This window comes from Carassius carassius, chromosome 5 (assembly GCF_963082965.1).
Source record: "Carassius carassius chromosome 5, fCarCar2.1, whole genome shotgun sequence".
NCBI classification, from domain to species: domain Eukaryota; kingdom Metazoa; phylum Chordata; class Actinopteri; order Cypriniformes; family Cyprinidae; genus Carassius; species Carassius carassius.
The window spans coordinates 260,001-278,496 of record NC_081759.1 but is presented as its reverse complement, the minus strand read 5'-3'; the positions used below and the strand labels follow the sequence as shown (position 1 = coordinate 278,496).

Here is an 18,496-nt window from a genome sequence, read left to right as displayed (position 1 = left end):
TTTTAATAGCTCTGTTTTTAAAATCAAATCAAATCCTTGCATTGACAGGGGTCATTTAACAATACCTTGGAAGAATAAAGAATATAAAGTAGGCTACATAAACCCAAATAGGAAATAAAACAGTTATCAAATAAGCATGTGTCCTAAACTCCTAAATCTTAGTGTCTCATATTTCAGAGCAGTCAATGCAATTTGGGAAAGAAATCAATCAAATCTGTACAGTCTGTGTGTTCAGATGTAACCCCTTTGTAATCGCTAACATTTTCATAAGTAGCTAATTTGATTACAGATTTTTTTTGTAATAATGTTACATAAGATTTATTTTGTAATAATGTTACATAAGTCCATTATATGTCCCAGAATGCAGTGCGGGACACTCAGTATTCAGTGTTGGAGTAACGCTTTATAATCAGAAGTAACATTACTTTTAAATGTATATCAGAGTGTGACGAGTGGGGCGGGGCCGAGAGCCGTGGGGGCGGAGCGAGGCCGGTGGAGTGATTGACAAATGAGCGACACCTGCTCGACCCGCCGTTCTCGAGTCCCACGGAGGAGATGGAAGGATATAAAACAGGAGCGACGACCGTGAAGGACGAGAGAGGACCAGGCCTGGGTTTTAGTTTGTGTTTTGGTTTTGTTTGTGCGCGGCGGTCGTCCATGAGGGGCTGTCGCGCTGTTTTGTCTTTATTTTATTATTAAAGTCTTATTTGATTGTCTGCTGGTTCCGCCTCCTCCTTTCCACGACAAAACATTGTTACACAGAGTTACTTTTTCAAATCAGTAACAGCAGCTCCTCTGTTCTGCATCATGTATCGACTGACGGCTCTCCTGTCCCGTGTGTAGAGAGATCAGGAGTGAGACGCTTCCTTCAGACGGAGGATTATTAATATTCATACATTCTCACTTTTGGATTTACAGTCGCCAAAAATTTAACTTTTCAGGTTTTTGTTAGTAAAGATAAACATACAAGAACAGCTCAGGTGACAAAAAGTAACACAAAAGTAACAATGCATTAGTTTCCATTAAAAGTAATTAAGAACTGCAATTAGTTAGGTTTTTATGGAGTAACACAATATTGTAATGCATTACTTTGAACTTCCCCCAACACTGTACTCATGTTTAACACATCAATAGTGTGTCTTCTCATCAGTTTGAACACTGTGATGTTTGAGAAGACTCCTGCCTTTCATCGCGTATTGGGAATAAAGCCTGTTATGGATGTCACAGGACTCTTAAAGTCAGGAAGATTTGTACAGAGCTTTTTTATAATGAAAGCAGTGTTATAGAAAGTGTCTTAAAGACTTACTGAACATTATCCTCATCTTCATCATAAGCCACAGATCTGTTCAGACATCATTTAACCCTTTCAGACTCCTCTCCCCTGCACTTGTGATCTGATGATCTGAAACAGACGCTGCTGGTTGAATCCTGCTGAACACAGGGAACACTCTTCAACATAAAGCTTCTTCACAGCCATGCCATACAAGAGACATTTTTGGTTCCACAAAGAACCACCTTTTTATAATCTGAAGAGCCTTCTTTCACAGATCACCGTTTGTGAAACAGCAAGGTTCGTTCCTGGTTACTTAACTGTAACCTTGTTCCCTGAGAAAGCGGAACGAGATGCTGCGCTGCTCAGCGCATTGGGAAACGTCTTATTCGTGACCAGCTGTGAATAATGTGTGTAACACGTCGATAGAATTGACCCGGTGGTAATATAGCCTCGGTTGATGAGGTCATCGGGGTGCGCCCACAACACGGGGCTATAAATAGATATGCCACAGGTGCATCAACAGGACATTTTGTCTGAAGAGTAGTCCTGGGACATATTCAGCACGGCAACGCAGCGCAGCATCTCGTTCCACTTTCTCAGGGAACAAGGTTACAGTTAAGTAACCGGGAACGTTCCCTTTCGAAAGCTTCAGTCGATGCTGCACTGCTCAGTGCATTGGGAACGAGAATACCCACGCCGCCGTGCTTGAAAAATGTCTGGACCCCTAAGGTTGTGCAGGTGTGCTACCAAACCACAAGAAGGGCCTCAGACATTAGCTTGTGATGTTGACTCAAGGACACGAGAGCCCGGAGTAGCATGGACATCCAAACTATAAAATCTTATGAATGTGTGCGGAGAGGACCAACCTGCCGCATCACAAACCTTTTTTAAGGGCGCACGCCTTGCTAAAGCACTAGATGAGGCGACCCCCCTTGTGGAGTGAGCTCTAAGACCTATAGGCGATGCTTGACCGCGCGCCTCATAAGCCAAATCAATAGCATCCCTGACCAAGTGAGTCCCTCCTCTCCAGAATCGCCCATGGTGAGCTGTGGAGGAGAGATATTATCTCCCTTGAGCGCTTTGACTGTACGGTTTAAGCCTCGAAGATCCAAGATTGGGCACACTCCCCCACCCTTCTTGGGAACCAGGATGTATCTGCTGTAATAGCCCGACTCTCTCCTTCGACGAGGAACATGTTCTATGGCCTCTTTGCCCAGAAGAGTTTGTAGCTCTCGAGACAGTACCTGCATCAGCTCCGGTTTCACAGAAGTGGAGACCACGCCATTGAAACGTGGAGGATGACTGTTACTGTCCCTACAAAGGTCTAGGAGTTTAAAGGGACGCATAACATAATAGATGGACACGGCTGGAGTATCCAAAAATAATCCCTTATTTTAACATAAAATACTCACAAAAGTAACCAAAATTATGAGATAGGGAGCCCAGTAACCTAATAAGTAACTAAACTAACAGAAACAGGCTGGGGCTCCCTACTCCAAAATAACAACAAGATAAGAGCAGGAGACGATGTGGCAGAGGAGAAGTCTGTGGCTGGCAGAGAGAGAATGAAAGGGTCCACCGCCTTCCATTTTATAGCCTCGTTTCCCCAGCTCGACCAATCAGAATCTGAAGACAAAAAAGAATTGTAATAAATAATGAGCACTACTAATTATTTGAGGACTCTGGGCCGGGGCATTCGCGAGACGTGCGTAACAATGACGAATAAATTGGATCCTGTATCCTATACGTACTGTGCTCAGTATCCACGCAGAAAATCGTGGCAGAAGTTCCACGCTGCCAGACTCTCTGAGACAGGTAACAATTTTAACACTTCCTTTTAAGGGGATGTTAGATGTTCTGTGTCCTGAACGACGGCAGGAAAAACTGGAACATCTAACATCTTGCCGGAAACCACCGCTCCCCGAAGCACAAGAAGTGGCGGGGATGGAGGGGTTTTGTGAGGGTAAAGGGAAGGGGCGAACGCTCCCTTGTGCGCCTAGAGCCACTAGCTCGGTGCTCTGAATCAGCGGACCGGCAGGAGACGACCATACTAGCTGCTCTAGAGACCTCCGTAGAGGTAGCTTGCCTCTTAGCACCACTAGTTTCCAGGTGGTAACTGAGAGAAGCGCTCGCTGGAGATCGCTGCACCCTGAAACACTGGCAGGGTTGGCAGAACGGTCTCCTGATGGCACTGAGGAGAGACGGGCACCATGTAATACGGTGCCAATGGCACCTCCCCTTGAGACAAATCCATGTCTCGACGAAGCTCAGCGACCGCTTCCTCATGTGCCTAGAGAGACTAGCTCAGTGCACTGAAGCGGCAGGGGACGACTGTACTAGCTGCTCTAGAGACCTCCGTAGAGGTAGCGAGACTCTTAGCACCGCTAGTTTCAAGACGGTAACTGAGAGAATCGCTCGCCGGAGATTGCTGCACCCTGAAACACTGACAGGGTTGGCAGAACGATCTCCTGAGGGCACTGAGAAGAGACGGGCACCGTGTAATGCGGTGCCGATGGCCCCTCCCCTTGAGTGCGGCGAGGGAGGAACTGACGAATGCCTCTTCAATGCCCGTCAAATTAAGCCACAGATGCCTCCCCGTGCTGACTAAAGCTGTTACATAGAACGGCCGAAGGCACGGGACGTTTGCTTAGTCGCACAGGGAGACAAATCTGTGGCTCAACGAAAAGGTTGTAACTGAGAGAAGTGCTCGCTGGAGATCGCTGTACCCTGGAACACCAGCAGGGTTGGTCCGACTGATCTCCTGAGGGCACTGAGGAGAGACGGGCACCGTGTAATGCAGTGTACACCACTCTTCCCCAGAGATTGCCTTCAACAGCTCAGCCTGGTATGCCTGTAACACTGGCATAGTGTGCAGTGCAGCACCAGCTTGACCTGCAGCTTGGTAAGCTTCACCCAAGATGATGTTATTTTACAAGGTTTAGTGGGGAGAGTAGGTTTCTTAACCGAGGATGCAGATTCGGGTGAGAGATAGCTCGCAAGCATCTCTTCAACCCGAGGCATCTCCGAATACCCGACTTTGCATCCACGATAGTTGAAAAAGTCAACGTCGAGGGCCCAAAGATACGGGAAGTATACGGTTTGCTCCATGACTTCGATAGGCTCATCATGGAGGTCAGAAACCTATCCTCCAGCTTACTACGTTTGGGGGTCTCTTGCTCGCGTGGCCAGTCAAGCTGCCACCTGACCACACTGCACGAGTAACCACCTCGAGCAGATCCTCGACCGATTTCCTCTCGCGAGAGGAACGCTCAGAGGCGGGCTGCTCATGGCCCGAAGACCCAAGAGATATATCATCCTCCTCGTGAACCGAAGAAGCACCGGAGCACGGTTCGAGATCATGAGAGAGGACGCGTGGATTCGGTGACACCGCAAGCGAAAGGGACGAGCCCGTCACTCGTTCTTCACGCATGAGAGCCCTCCGATGAAAAGGTGGGTGTGGTCTGAAAATAGCTCAGATGAGCACATAGCATCTTCACTGAGAGCAGTTCACAATCTTCCCACTTGCCCGTCTCTAAAGTCAGAACTGCGTGCTCTTCCCCCAAACAAACAAAACAGTAAACATGTGTATACATATACATGTGTATAGGACGAGAGCATGGAGGAACACAGCACTTACCATTTCGTTGGCTCATCCTACGAAGATCTGTAGCTGACGAAAAGAATCTTCCTGACGCATACATGCACAGAATGATCTGAAGACAAAAGACCTGTTGATGCACATGTGGTTTAACTATTTATAGCCCCGTGTTGCGGGTGCGCCCCGATGAAGTCATCAACCGAGGCTATATTACCACCGGATGAATTCTATCGACGTATTACACACATTATTCACAGCTGGTCACGAATAAGACGTTTTCCAATGCGCTGAGCAGCTTTCGAAAGGGAACTTCAGATGTAAAAGGTTTCTTTATCGAACCATTTAGACAAAAATGGTTCTTCTTTGGTCATGGTGAAGCACGTTTGTTTATGAGAGTCTGGAGTGAGACGAAGCTGGTGTGCAGGACAGGGGTCTGGCGTCTCTCATCTGTGCTTTTAATTAAAGCATCAGGAGTGAAGTCGAACCCGTGCTGTAGCCGGCTTCAGGTCATTTACAATTAAAATCAAAGAGTTTCATAAATGCACACATTGTGAGGCCAGTTTTCCTGAGGCTCAGCCGATCAGAATAATCGTCTTTGAATGACTGCATTAATTAGTTCAGAGTGTTCTTGGAAAAAAACATCAGTTCTGGACCGGATCAGAGCGAGGAGGGTGAAAGATGCCTGTGAAACACTTTGACTAATGTTTCTGTTCAGATCAGTCTGTGATCCAGAGCCTCGGCGGGATGCGACTCCAGAAACCGAACCAGTAACTTCAGACGCCACAGCGTCCCTCTGTCCTGTCAAAGGAATAAAACCAGATCTTCACAGTGATGCCCTAGAAGAGACAATTGTGATACCACGAAGAACCATCTCTTTCTTACCTTTTTACACTGAACAAAACTATAAATGCAAAACTTTTGTATGCCTCCATTTTCCATGAGCTGAATTAAAAAAATCTAAGACTTTTTCTATGTACAAAAAAGGCCTTTCTCTCAAATATTGTTCACAAATCTGCCTAAATCTGTGTTAGTGAGCACTTCTCCTTTGCCGAGATAATCGCTCCACCTCACTCAGCTGATTAGACAGCATTATTGCCCAGGTGTGCATTAGACTGGTCACAATAAAAGGCCACTCTTAAATGTGTCTTCATGAAGCAGGCCTCACTTGTTGATGATAAGCCTCCTGACGATGATATCAGGAAGAACGATTGTGCAATTGTAGAATCATTTACACTGAGTTTCTCTGCAAATGTTAGATGCTACAGCAAATCAAACAAAGAACAGCCAAGACTTTGACAATTTTTTTTTTTTTTTACAAGCTTTATTTACAACTTGAATAACAACTGTACAGTTCTGCAGCGTTGGAAGCACAGATTCATCAACAGAGTGTGAATGGAGACACATTATGGAAAGCATCTAACCGCTTCCTCCAGCCGCACACACATACAGTATGTACATATTGTATACAAGCAATATAAAACTTGGCAAATGGAACAAATATTTGCTACTTCAGACGATTTTTCAATCGCACAGATCACGATTGAATGCTGATCACAATTATCAATCAGGTGTTTCTCTGCTCATGGACGGTTGTGTTTGACCTCTGAACTCATGAGAAACACATTCAATCGCCTTTTATAAACCACACAAGAACACTGCTGGAGTAAAATATATACCGTCCGGCAATCGCTGTGCGTTATTACATGAATATTTAGTAACAGCTGAAGAAGAGAAGCAGCAGAGCAGGCTTAAATGTCATAATATGTACTGCTGTGGTTTGTAACACTATGTCAGAATCATCATCATCATCGTCATCATTAAAAGCACTTAACACAAACAGAAGGAGCAGATGCAACACTCTCATTCTCACACTGATTCTACTGAAACACGTCCAGCATCCAGACACTGAAGGTATGATGATCATAGACTACAGAAAATACTGAATCACTCCACAATGATGCGACTAATATGAAAACATGTCGGAGTTCATCCGTCTTTAAAAAGTAAGCGTCCAGCGGCCGAGCTCTCGCCAACAGCATGACTGACAGGCGCCGGCCCCGCCCACTTCTGATCAGGAGGACAGCAGTTAACAATCTGTGTTAGTTAGTGTGCAGCAATGGGTTAAACTCAGCAGCATGAGCTCAAATCACACGCAGTCATGCAGCCCCGCCCCCTGTCATCAGCAGCCCCGCCCCCAATGGCATGCAGCCCCGCCCCCTGCCGGTCATGCTTTAATGTCACTGTGAAAGAGAGAGATTGACAGGTGTCAGTCAGTGATTGACAGCAGCGGTGAGTCTGCATTAAGGCATTGGGAAGGAATCAACAAAACAAGCAACGTAAAGCACCCAATCGCTGGAAGAAACGGCGGAGCAATACACATTTAAATAAACATCTTTTTGGTGCATTCAATGCATAGATATTAATGGAGAATAAAGAGTACAGATGAAAGAATGAAGACGGAACAGCACCCTAGACCAGTCTAAGAGCAAATAAAGCACTGTGTCAGTAACAACCCTTAAAATACTGCAAAAAACTCCTTTGAGTTTGTTCATTCATTAATGCTGATAGGTTATAGTGGGCTTGTCCGGATACCCCAATTGGTCAGATCAGTGGAGAGGCAGAGCATATTAAGAAAGGTAGGATGGGGGGTGGGGGGTGGAGTCGGGCATCCTGATTGGCTGCGGCGAGGGTTGCCGCGGCAGCGCTCTACCTGGCTGCGGTGGGCTGCACGTGGCCCGGATACGACCGGCGGGAGCTGGTGGCCTGTCTCTGACGCGCCAGGAAGGACTGACCCGAACCTGTGTTGGCCAGCCGGTCCTCAGCCGCCTTCTTCTGCAGCGCCATCCCCTGAACACACACAGATCATGAATGCTATAGCCCTTCATATGTGACACATCTATGACTGTGCTAAGTGTAAGTACACCACCTAGTGCACACTACACCTGTACTTAAGTTGTCTATAGGGGTGTGTGATATATCGTCTGCGATAATATTGCAATTGTTGTTTTAAAGATGTGCAATTTGACATTATTGAGTATATCTCAAAACCAAACAAAACACACCTACAGAGTGCACGCTTGCATTATATGATGCAGTCTAGTGGGTTAGCCTAGTGTACGCTCTTTCACTGCATGATTCAGTCTGTTAAATGCATTAAGAATGATCACTTATGGGGGTAGACAATGTATATATTTATATAATTTCATGTAGCCAATCAATATCATACGCAGAATGCAGTTTTTTTTCTCCAAAAATCAGCATGATTATAAATGTGGCATTGAATTTGTAGAACAGTTCAAAAAACAAGAAGTTGATATTAAAAGATTTAAGTTTTAGACACCATATTGGCTGTTTTGCACCATTTCAATGACACAAATATTTCTCAGCCAATATAGTAGGATCCCCCAAGGCTCTGTGTTGGCCCTTTATTGTTTTCTCTATATATGCTTCCTTTAGGCTCTATTTTTGAAAAGTGGCTTGTACTATCATTGCTATGCAGACGATACTCAACTTCATTTGCCCTGAAGCAAAACAAGCTCTTAGACTCCCTCTGTGCCTGTCTTTTTGATGAAAGTAAAGCAGATATCATTGTGTTGGCTCTTTTGAAGTCCCAGACATTTCTTATTAAAATGTTGGTGTTTTATCCTAAGTTAAATAAAAACTTGGGTGTCTTATTTGATAGTGGACTTGAATTTGATTTAGTTGTCAAATCATGTTTTTACCAACTAAGAGCGATGGCTAAAGTGAAGACTTTCTTTTAAGCACTTTGAAACTGCAATTCATGCATTTATTTCTTCTAGAATTGATTATTGTAATTGCAAACATATTACTCCTGTTTTAATGTCTTTACACTGGCTACCAGTCACTTTAGAATTGATTTTAATTTAAGTGCTTCTGTTTGTTTTTAAATGTTTAAATAGCCTCGCTCCCTCTTACCTTTCTGACTTGTTGAATGAACATCATCTGGTGAGAACACTTAGGTCTGCCAACCAGAGTTTGTTAACTGTTCCAAAGTCAAAATTAAAACTCAGGGGTGAACGACCTTTTGACATAGCTGCACCTAGACTTTGGAACCCTTTACCAATCCATATCAGAACTGCACCAACATTACATATCTTTATTTATCTCTTCACTAAGTCTACGACTTGTGTGGTTGTTTGTTGTTGTTTGCTTGGTTTGTATAATATATATGTATATATATATGTTTTTTTTTTTATCTTTTTAAAACATTGTTCAGTACAGTGGTCAACTGTGGAAACGGTTTTAATCTTTTGTTGCACTGTCCATACACTTCCTCTCTGACAGCCAGTTGTGACACATGTGTTTGAATAAATTAAGTATGCAGTCTGTTGCACAGCTTGTTCATTACTACACAAGCAACACATGACTCAGTGAACCCCTCCTCTGCATGTGCTGCGAGTTTAACATGCATGAGATGCATCTGTAAATTTGTTGTGACAAAAACGCAAATATCTTCCTGCAGTTTTTTACCCGAGTAAAAACTTGAGATTATCACGTAAGGTTATGTTCTCGTGACAGTGCTGATACGCACCATGTTGTACCAGGCAGATACAATCAGTTTCTCCTCCTGGTCTCTCTGAGACTTCGTCTTGTCGTACTCCTTCTGCACACAGAAACAGTACAGTCAGATGACCGAGTGTGTGTATGTGTGTTAGTGTGTGCGAGTGTGTTAGTGTGTGACCTCGAGTGAGTGAATCATCCTCTCTCGCTCCTGCAGCTGGTTCTTCAGAGCCTGAACCTCAGGAGCAGAACCCTGATTCTGTTTGGGGTCCAGCGTACGAATGACCTGCACACAGAAACTCAAAAAATCAACATCAACAGAACCATCAGCTTTACACACACATGCAGAAGAGTGTGTCAGACGTACACTTTTAGCCTTCTCCAGGTATTTCTTGTATCTCTCCTCCATCTGTTTCATATCTTCATCCTTCTTCTTCAGTGCATCTTCCAGCTCTTCAATCCTCTGAACTGAAACCAATCAACAAGCTCTCGTTTCACCACAATCTGCACAACTCTCACACACACTCACTCATTCACTCACTCTCACACACACACGCACTCACTAAAACGCACATACACACTTAAAGACACACTCACTCACTCACTCACTCAAATACACATACTCAAACACTTACTCTCACACACACGCACTCACTCACTCTCACACACTCACTCAGTCTCACACTCACTCCCTCACTCACACACGCTCTCAGACTCACATGCTCACTCACTCAATCACTTACTCTCTCACACACTGACTCACACTCACTCACTCAGTCTCACACTCACTCACACACGCTCTCATAGTATCACACTCGCTCACTCTCACACACACTGACTCTCTCACATGCTCACTCACTCACTCTTACAGTCTCACAGTCACTTACACTCTTAAACTCACTTATACACACACACACACACACACTCACTCAAGCCCCTTTAACACAGAAACTCAAGAAAATACACTGATAATGTGTCACGTGATTTGTCCCTGGATCGTTTGATTGTGGTTCATTCACACTGTCAGTGATTTTCCAGAATCTGTGTGTGCGTTCACACACATCCCATAAAGACACATGACATTATGATGTGATGTGTAATGTGACGCGTTCTGTTCCACTTAAGCTGGCGAAACGATCTCTCATTTTCAGCATGGATAGTGAGGAACCACCTGATCTCTGCTTCAATACAGTTTGCACATATTTTTCTGTTGCGAATCTGCCTTCAAGACACCCGGTAAAAGAGTTGCACAATAACATGTGTCATCACTACAACGTGCAGTGTGAAAGGGGCTTCACTCACTCACACACACACACACACACAGTCACATTCTTATATGATCCTCAGTGAGTCTTACTGCTGGAAGTGTGTTTGTTCTCCAGCTCTTCAATTGCTGCGCTCTTCTTCTGAAGCTCGTTATTGGCGTCCTTTAATTTGTCCCTGCAGACAAGAACAATTATATTTGTCCCTGCAGCACAGAAGCAGTCATCAGTAGCACAGGTATATTTGTAGCAATAGACAACAATACACTATATGGGTCAGAATTACAGATCTTTCTATTATGCTAAAAATCATTAGCATATTAAGTAAAGATCATGTTCCATGAAGATATTTTGTAAATTTCCTACTGTAAATATATCAAAACTTAATTAATTTACAATTTTAAAGATGATTTTCTCAATATTTATATTTTTTTACTTCCTCAAGATTCCAGATTTTCAAATAGTTGTATCTCAGACAAATATTGTCCTCCTAACAAACCATGCATTAATGGAAAGATTATTTATTTTATAAATCTCTGTCATTCATGTCATTCGTGAGTCTTATTGACGTCAGAGTAATTTTCTGCTGATACTCACAGATGTTCCTGACACTTCCTCTTCATCAGGACCGTCTGAAGCAGAAGCAGAGAGGTTAGAGTTCATCCAGCGTGTGCACACACACATACACACATGCCTCACGATGCAATAATACTCATGTGAAGCACTGCAGCGCCTCCTGCTGTACACCAACGGAACACATCCACATGAAGCCCTACACAGTGTGCACTTCTGAGTGTGTTGGAGAGGGGTTTTGGGGCACTACTCATGATGTGTTCGTGTGCCAGTGTCCAGCAGAGGATGCTGAAGAGCTTGTCCACAATCACACATCATCACAAAACACCATCAGCAATTCAACAATCAATACCAGAGCATATAAATGAACAAACGATTACATACTGAGCAAAATGTTCAAATCTGACTCTGAGCAAAACTAAATTGGTGAAAATAAAAAATACAATGTCCATTAAAACAAGATAGTCAGTGATTGACAATCAAAGTCCAGTGTGATCGAGACACATCAGATCATCAGATCAACACTCAGCATTCACCAAGCTCTCGTCTCATTCAGCAATAATCCCAGCAGAAACGGTCCATTAATCAGCAGACGGATCACACTCCTCTGATCATCAGCTGCAGAAGACACACCTGTGTGTGTGTGTGTTTGTGCGCATGCGATAGAGCCCAAAACAGTCGCAGAGCTGTATGATGCCTGACTGTACTCACAGTAAACTGAGAAAGATTTGATGCACAGACAGAAGAGAGCAAAGCCTGTTACCAACGACACACAGACGGATGATGGTCAGAATAAAGAAACGGAGACACACACTTCTGATGATGATGATGATGATGAAGGCATCACCCTCCGCACGCAGCCAGCCGGATGATCGATGGCGCACCTGGATCATGCTACATTATGAGTGACATCACAGAAACAGGTTAGTGAGGACAGGATCACGCCACAGAGACGAGCGTCAGGGTTAGTCAGATTTACGGGGGTCATGACATGAGAAACAGATTTGCCCTGATCTTTGTAGCATTAAAATATCCTGCAAGCTTCATAGCTTAAAACCTCCTCCTCATCATAAACAAAGCACTTATTTAATCGAGCTCCAAAAACAGTTATTTTTGGATCTGAGGGGCAAAATGATGTCATCTGTGTGCAGTCGTTTGCATAAACACGCCTCCAGAGCAAGACATAGACCAATAATCTGCTTCTCACCAGAGCCCCCCCCGCCCACCGGCATTCCCTCACTAACTGCTGACACTTGATCGCGCTGAATAAAAGTATCGCGTTACGTCAAAGGCTAACAGAAATCACTATTACTGTGCTATCTTGTCTGCCCTGGATACAGTTACAGATATGACTCTTTCATTAGGACAAATGCAGTAAAAGAACGTTGGTTTTGACACTTTTAGTTTAAACAGCTTGTTCAAGTCTCACATGCAATAGCGAGGGGGCACTGATACAGTTTCCTATGCAGTGACGTTAGCCAATCACAACCGCGGCTGATTACTGACAAGCCTTAAAAAACAGCAGAGGCCTAGAGTGAGCCGCGGCCTAGAGTGAGCCGCGGTCTAGAGTGAGCAGAGGCCTAGAGTGAGCCTTGGCCTAGAGTGAGCCGCGGCCTAGAGTGAGTGGAGGCCAAGAGTGAGTCGCGGTCTAGAGTGAGTGGAGGCCTAGAGTGAGCCTTGGCCTAGAGTGAGCCGCGGCCTAGAGTGAGCCGCGGCCTAGAGTGAGCCGCGGCCTAGAGTGAGCGGTGGCCTAGAGTGAGCCGCGGCCTAGAGTGAGTGGAGGCCAAGAGTGAGTCGCGGTCTAGAGTGAGTGGAGGCCTAGAATGGAGGTCTAGAGTGAGCCGCGGCCTAGAGTGAGTCGCGGTCTAGAGTGAGTGGAGGCCTAGAATGGAGGTCTAGAGTGAGCGGAGGTCTAGAGTGAGCCGCGGCCTAGAGTGAGCCGCGGTCTAGAGTGAGCAGAGGCCTAGAGTGAGCGGCGGCCTAGAGTGAGCGGCGGCCTAGAGTGAGCGGCGGCCTAGAGTGAGCGGCGGCCTAGAGTGAGCAGAGGTCTAGAGTGAGTGGTGGCCTAGAGTGAGTCGCGGTCTAGAGTGAGTGGAGGCCTAGAATGGAGGTCTAGAGTGAGCAGAGGTCTAGAGTGAGCGGCGGCCTAGAGTGAGTCGCGGTCTAGAGTGAGTGGAGGCCTAGAATGGAGGTCTAGAGTGAGCGGAGGTCTAGAGTGAGCCGCGGCCTAGAGTGAGCAGAGGCCTAGAGTGAGCAGAGGCCTAGAGTGAGCCGCGGTCTAGAGTGAGCCGCGGTCTAGAGTGAGCAGAGGCCTAGAGTGAGCAGAGGTCTAGAGTGAGCAGAGGTCTAGAGTGAGCGGTGGCCTAGAGTGAGTCGCGGTCTAGTGTGAGCCGCGGCCTAGAGTGAGCCGCGGCCTAGAGTGAGCCGTGGACTAGAGTGAGCCGCGGCCTAGAGTGAGTGGTGGCCTAGAGTGAGCCGCGGCCTAGAGTGAGTGGTGGCCTAGAGTGAGTGGAGGCCTAGAGTGAGTCGCGGTCTAGAGTGAGCCGCGGCCTAGAGTGAGCCGCGGCCTAGAGTGAGCAGAGGCCTAGAGTGAGCAGAGGTCTAGAGTGAGCGGCGGCCTAGAGTGAGCGGCGGCCTAGAGTGAGCCGCGGCCTAGAGTGAGCCGCGGCCTAGAGTGAGTGGAGGCCTAGAGTGAGCCGCGGCCTAGAGTGAGTGGTGGCCTAGAGTGAGCCGAGGCCTAGACTGGAGGTCTAGAGTGAGCCGCGGCCTAGAGTGAGTCGCGGTCTAGAGTGAGTTGAGGCCAAGAGTGAGTCACAGTCTAGAGTGAGCCGCGGCCTAGAATGGAGGTCTAGAGTGGGCGGAGGCCTAGAGTGAGCGGAGGTCTAGAGTGAGCCGCGGCCTAGAGTGAGTGGTGGCCTAGAGTGAGCCGCGGCCTAGAATGGAGGTCTAGAGTGAGTGGAGGCCTAGAGTGAGTCGAGGCCTAGAGTGAGTCGAGGCCTAGAGTGAGTCGCGGTCTAGAGTGAGTGGAGGCCTAGAGTGAGCCTTGGCCTAGAGTGAGTGGTGGCCTAGAGTGAGCCGCTGTCTAGAGTCAAAAACTCAGGCAATTTGATAATACCTAGAATATCAAAATCAACTGCAGGCGGCAGATCCTTTTCCTATTTGGCGCCCAAACTCTGGAATAACCTACCTAACATTGTTCGGGAGGCAGACACACTCTTGCAGTTTAAATCTAGATTAAAGACCCATCTCTTTAACCTGGCATACACATAACATACTAATATGCTTTTATTATCCAAATCCGTTAAAGGATTTTTAGGCTGCATTAATTAGGTAAACCGGAACCGGAAACACTTCCCATAACAACCTATGTACTTGCTACATCATTAGAAGAATGGCATCTACGCTAATATTTGTCTGTTTCTCTCTTGTTCCGAGGTCACCGTGGCCACCAGATCCAGTCTGTGTCCAGATCAGAGGGTCACTGCAGTCACCCGGATCCAGTACGTATCCAGACCAGATGGTGGATCAGCACCTAGAAAGGACCTCTACATCCCTGAAAGACAGCGGAGGCCAGGACAACTACAGCCCCAGATACAGATCCCCTGTAAAGACCTTGTCTCAGAGGAGCACCAGGACAAGACCACAGGAAACAGATGATTCTTCTGCACAATCTGACTTTGCTGCAGTTTGGAATTGAACTACTGGTTTCGTCTGGTCAGAGGAGAACTGGCCCCCCAACTGAGCCTGGTTTCTCCTAAGGTTTTTTTCTCCATTCTGTCACCGATGGAGTTTCGGTTCCTTGCCGCTGTCGCCTCTGGCTTGCTTAGTTGGGGACACTTCATCTACAGCGATATCGTTGACTTGATTGCAAATAAATGCACAGACACTATTTAACTGAACAGAGATGACATCACTGAATTCAATGATGAACTGCCTTTAACTATCATTTTTGCATTATTGACACTGTTTTCCTAATGAATGTTGTTCAGTTGCTTTGACGCAATGTATTTTGTTTAAAGCGCTATATAAATAAAGGTGACATTGACAGAGTGAGCCGCGGCCTAGAGTGAGTGGAGGCCTAGAGTGAGCCGCGGCCTAGAGTGAGTGGTGGCCTAGAGTGAGTGGAGGCCTAGAGTGAGTGGAGGCCTAGAGTGAGTCGCGGTCTAGAGTGAGCCGCGGCCTACAGTGAGCCGCGGCCTACAGTGAGCCGCGGTCTAGAGTGAGTGGAGGCCTAGAGTGAGCAGAGGCCTAGAGTGAGCCTTAGCCTAGAGTGAGTGGTGGCCTAGAGTGAGCCGCTGTCTAGAGTGAGCAGAGGCCTAGAGTGAGCCTTAGCCTAGAGTGAGTGGTGGCCTAGAGTGAGCCGCGGTCTAGAGTGAGCCGCGGCCTAGAGTGAGTCGCGGTCTAGAGTGAGTGGAGGCCTAGAGTGAGTCGCGGTCTAGAGTGAGCAGAGGCCTAGAGTGAGCAGAGGTCTAGAGTGAGCAGCGGCCTAGAGTGAGCCTTGGTCTAGAGTGAGTGGTGGCCTAGAGTGAGCCGCGGTCTAGAGTGAGTGGAGGCCAAGAGTGAGTCGTGGTCTAGAGTGAGCCGCGGTCTAGAGTGAGTGGAGGCCAAGAGTGAGTCGTGGTCTAGAGTGAGTGGAGGCCTAGAATGGAGGTCTAGAGTGGGCGGAGGCCTAGAGTGAGCGGAGGTCTAGAGTGAGCCGCGGCCTAGAATGGAGGTCTAGAGTGGGCGGAGGCCTAGAGTGAGCGGAGGTCTAGAGTGAGCCGCTGTCTAGAGTGAGCCGCGGCCTAGAATGGAGGTCTAGAGTGAGCCGCGGCCTAGAGTGAGCCGCGGTCTAGAGTGAGTGGAGGCCAAGAGTGAGTCGTGGTCTAGAGTGAGTGGAGGCCTAGAATGGAGGTCTAGAGTGGGCAGAGGCCTAGAGTGAGCGGAGGTCTAGAGTGAGCCGCGGCCTAGAGTGAGCCGCTGTCTAGAGTGAGCCGCGGCCTAGAGTGAGTGGAGGCCAAGAGTGAGTCGTGGTCTAGAGTGAGTGGAGGCCTAGAATGGAGGTCTAGAGTGGGCGGAGGCTAGAGTGAGCGGAGGTCTAGAGTGAGCCGCTGTCTAGAGTGAGCCGCAGCCTAGAATGGAGGTCTAGAGTGAGCCGCGGCCTAGAGTGAGCCGCGGTCTAGAGTGAGTGGAGGCCAAGAGTGAGTCGTGGTCTAGAGTGAGTGGAGGCCTAGAATGGAGGTCTAGAGTGGGCGGAGGCTAGAGTGAGCGGAGGTCTAGAGTGAGCGGAGGTCTAGAGTGAGCCGCGGCCTAGAGTGAGCGGAGGTCTAGAGTGAGCCGCAGCCTAGAATGGAGGTCTAGAGTGAGCCGCGGTCTAGAGTGAGTGGAGGCCGCTAAATCACCATCACCTGCTTTCAAATGGAGCGGCACTTAATAGACAGAGCCGTAGATCACTGACAAGCTACGCAATATGACAAGCTACATAGTGATGTACGGCTCTGTCTGCCGCTCCATTTGAAAGCAGGTGATGGTGATTTAGCGCTAATCACGGAACCAGATTTACTGACTAGATGCACATGATCATATCGTTAGATATCGCCCAGCCCTATTGGGCGGCATTATGCAAATATTCCCACATCGTGACGTAGAGATGTAGGGGCGTGTTTGAACGAGATGTTTTAGGGGGGTGTGGACAAGTCTTAACTTTTATAAAGAATATCTCTTTGGATTTGAGACTTTAGTCTTTGGAACTTTACAGATCTTCTTTATGCACCAAGAGCTTGTAACACTCCAAAGAGAAAGAAATAATTGCAATCGCATCATATGACCCCATTAAGGTACACGCCCCTTAAAACAGACGGTTTTAGACAGAGCGCCAGAATGAGGGTTGAAAATAATATTTTTTCACATATATTTACTTTTGTGTGTGTGTGCAAAAAAAACTATTAACATTATAAGTAAACCTCAAGGAATATGTTAAAATAATATAAATCCATGTCATGTCCCCTTTAAATGTGCTGTCAACAGAGAGCATGACAAACATCATGCAGGAGGAAGAAGACATGCAGAGAGAAGGAACCTGCGACTGTGCTCTGCCAATCATACAGCACACCGAAGTCCAGTGCGAACATATGAGAAGAGCTTGTGTGTGTCACAGATCACGTGAACGTGTGTCACTATCTTGATTGTGATGAAGAACAGATACTAGGATCACGCTCAAGTGCTGAATGAAACCTGAAGACCTTCAGGAAAAACACACACGCTCCTCTCTCCTCTCAGTCAGACGTTCAGAAAATCTGCTGCAGCTCTGGATGATCTACAGGATCTTTCTGCACTGCTCTCTCTGAGACGCTGCTAGTTAATTACGATTATCGAATCATTGAGTTTTATCACACATCACATTTAATCTCTATTTGGACTGGAGTGCAAATCTACTGGAATCTTATGATCACAACCCAATTCCAAAACTATTCTTAATCTACAAAGTCTTATTAATGAGTTTACTGACTTTTAATGTTTTTTTTTTTATTTTTTTGTTGAATTGCCTAAATGATTGTAAATAATCAAAACAACTGTTAATTACATTAATTTCACATCATAAAATCATTCAGAGATGCAAGTGTTTTTAAACAAGCTCAAAGTATGCTTTTTTCTGATAGGAGCAGCTCAGGTTTGTAGGACTCTTCTCGTTTGTGAATATCTGCTGCTTTGGTCTCTTCAGGATTTTTATGTTGGCAGAGTGAAAATAGTGGTGTGTGTGGATGTGAATCTGTGTTTCTGAACTGTGGTGATGAGATGTGATCACGATCTTACGGCTCGGTCACATTCAGATCAACAGATTAAACACTGGACTCACATCATCTTCTGCTTTGGATCCGTGTTCCTGAAGAGACTTCTGCAGCTCCTCCACCTGAGACTGACCCTCCAGCAGCCTCTGGTTCACCAGCCTACACACACACACACACACACACACACACACACACACACACACACACACACACACACACACACAGAGTTCAGGTTGTCTGAATACAGAACAGCTTTACTCAGGAATCAGGATCCATTATTCATTTCAGGGTGTGTAGAACCTTTTGAGAGAGAAATTCAAGCACTTTTCAATGACTTTCAAGCATTCACCATTATAACCTGTAGATGGCAGCAGAGGAGGAATAACTGGCTTAGTTATTTACAATTTTTCCTTTATATTTTGAAATGATGAAATCACTATTACAAAATATCAAAATCATCAAGAAATTGGATTTTTTTCAGAGTTTTGCACTCTTTTGTGTA

At 46.3% G+C, this 18,496-nt stretch overlaps 1 protein-coding gene across 5 annotated transcripts in view; it reads right to left on the bottom strand.

Moving 5' to 3' along the window:
• Window positions 1-6,170: 6,170 nt before the first annotated feature.
• Window positions 6,171-18,496, bottom strand: part of hook3 (hook microtubule-tethering protein 3) — a 47,411-nt gene continuing 35,085 nt past the window's right edge. For 4 of the 5 annotated variants that reach the window (XM_059549309.1, XM_059549311.1, XM_059549310.1 and 1 more), the window contains 8 exons: window positions 18,063-18,153; window positions 11,252-11,286; window positions 10,750-10,832; window positions 9,760-9,860; window positions 9,574-9,678; window positions 9,424-9,495; window positions 7,582-7,718; window positions 6,171-7,111 (listed from right to left, as the gene is read on the bottom strand). In XM_059549309.1, the coding sequence (XP_059405292.1) occupies window positions 7,096-7,111; window positions 7,582-7,718; window positions 9,424-9,495; window positions 9,574-9,678; window positions 9,760-9,860; window positions 10,750-10,832; window positions 11,252-11,286; window positions 18,063-18,153 (640 nt within the window). In that variant the 3' untranslated portion in view covers window positions 6,171-7,095. Of the gene's footprint in view, window positions 7,719-9,423; window positions 9,496-9,573; window positions 9,679-9,759; window positions 9,861-10,749; window positions 10,833-11,251; window positions 11,287-18,062; window positions 18,154-18,496 lie in introns of all 5 variants that reach the window. The other variant, XM_059549313.1, reaches the window with a different exon arrangement.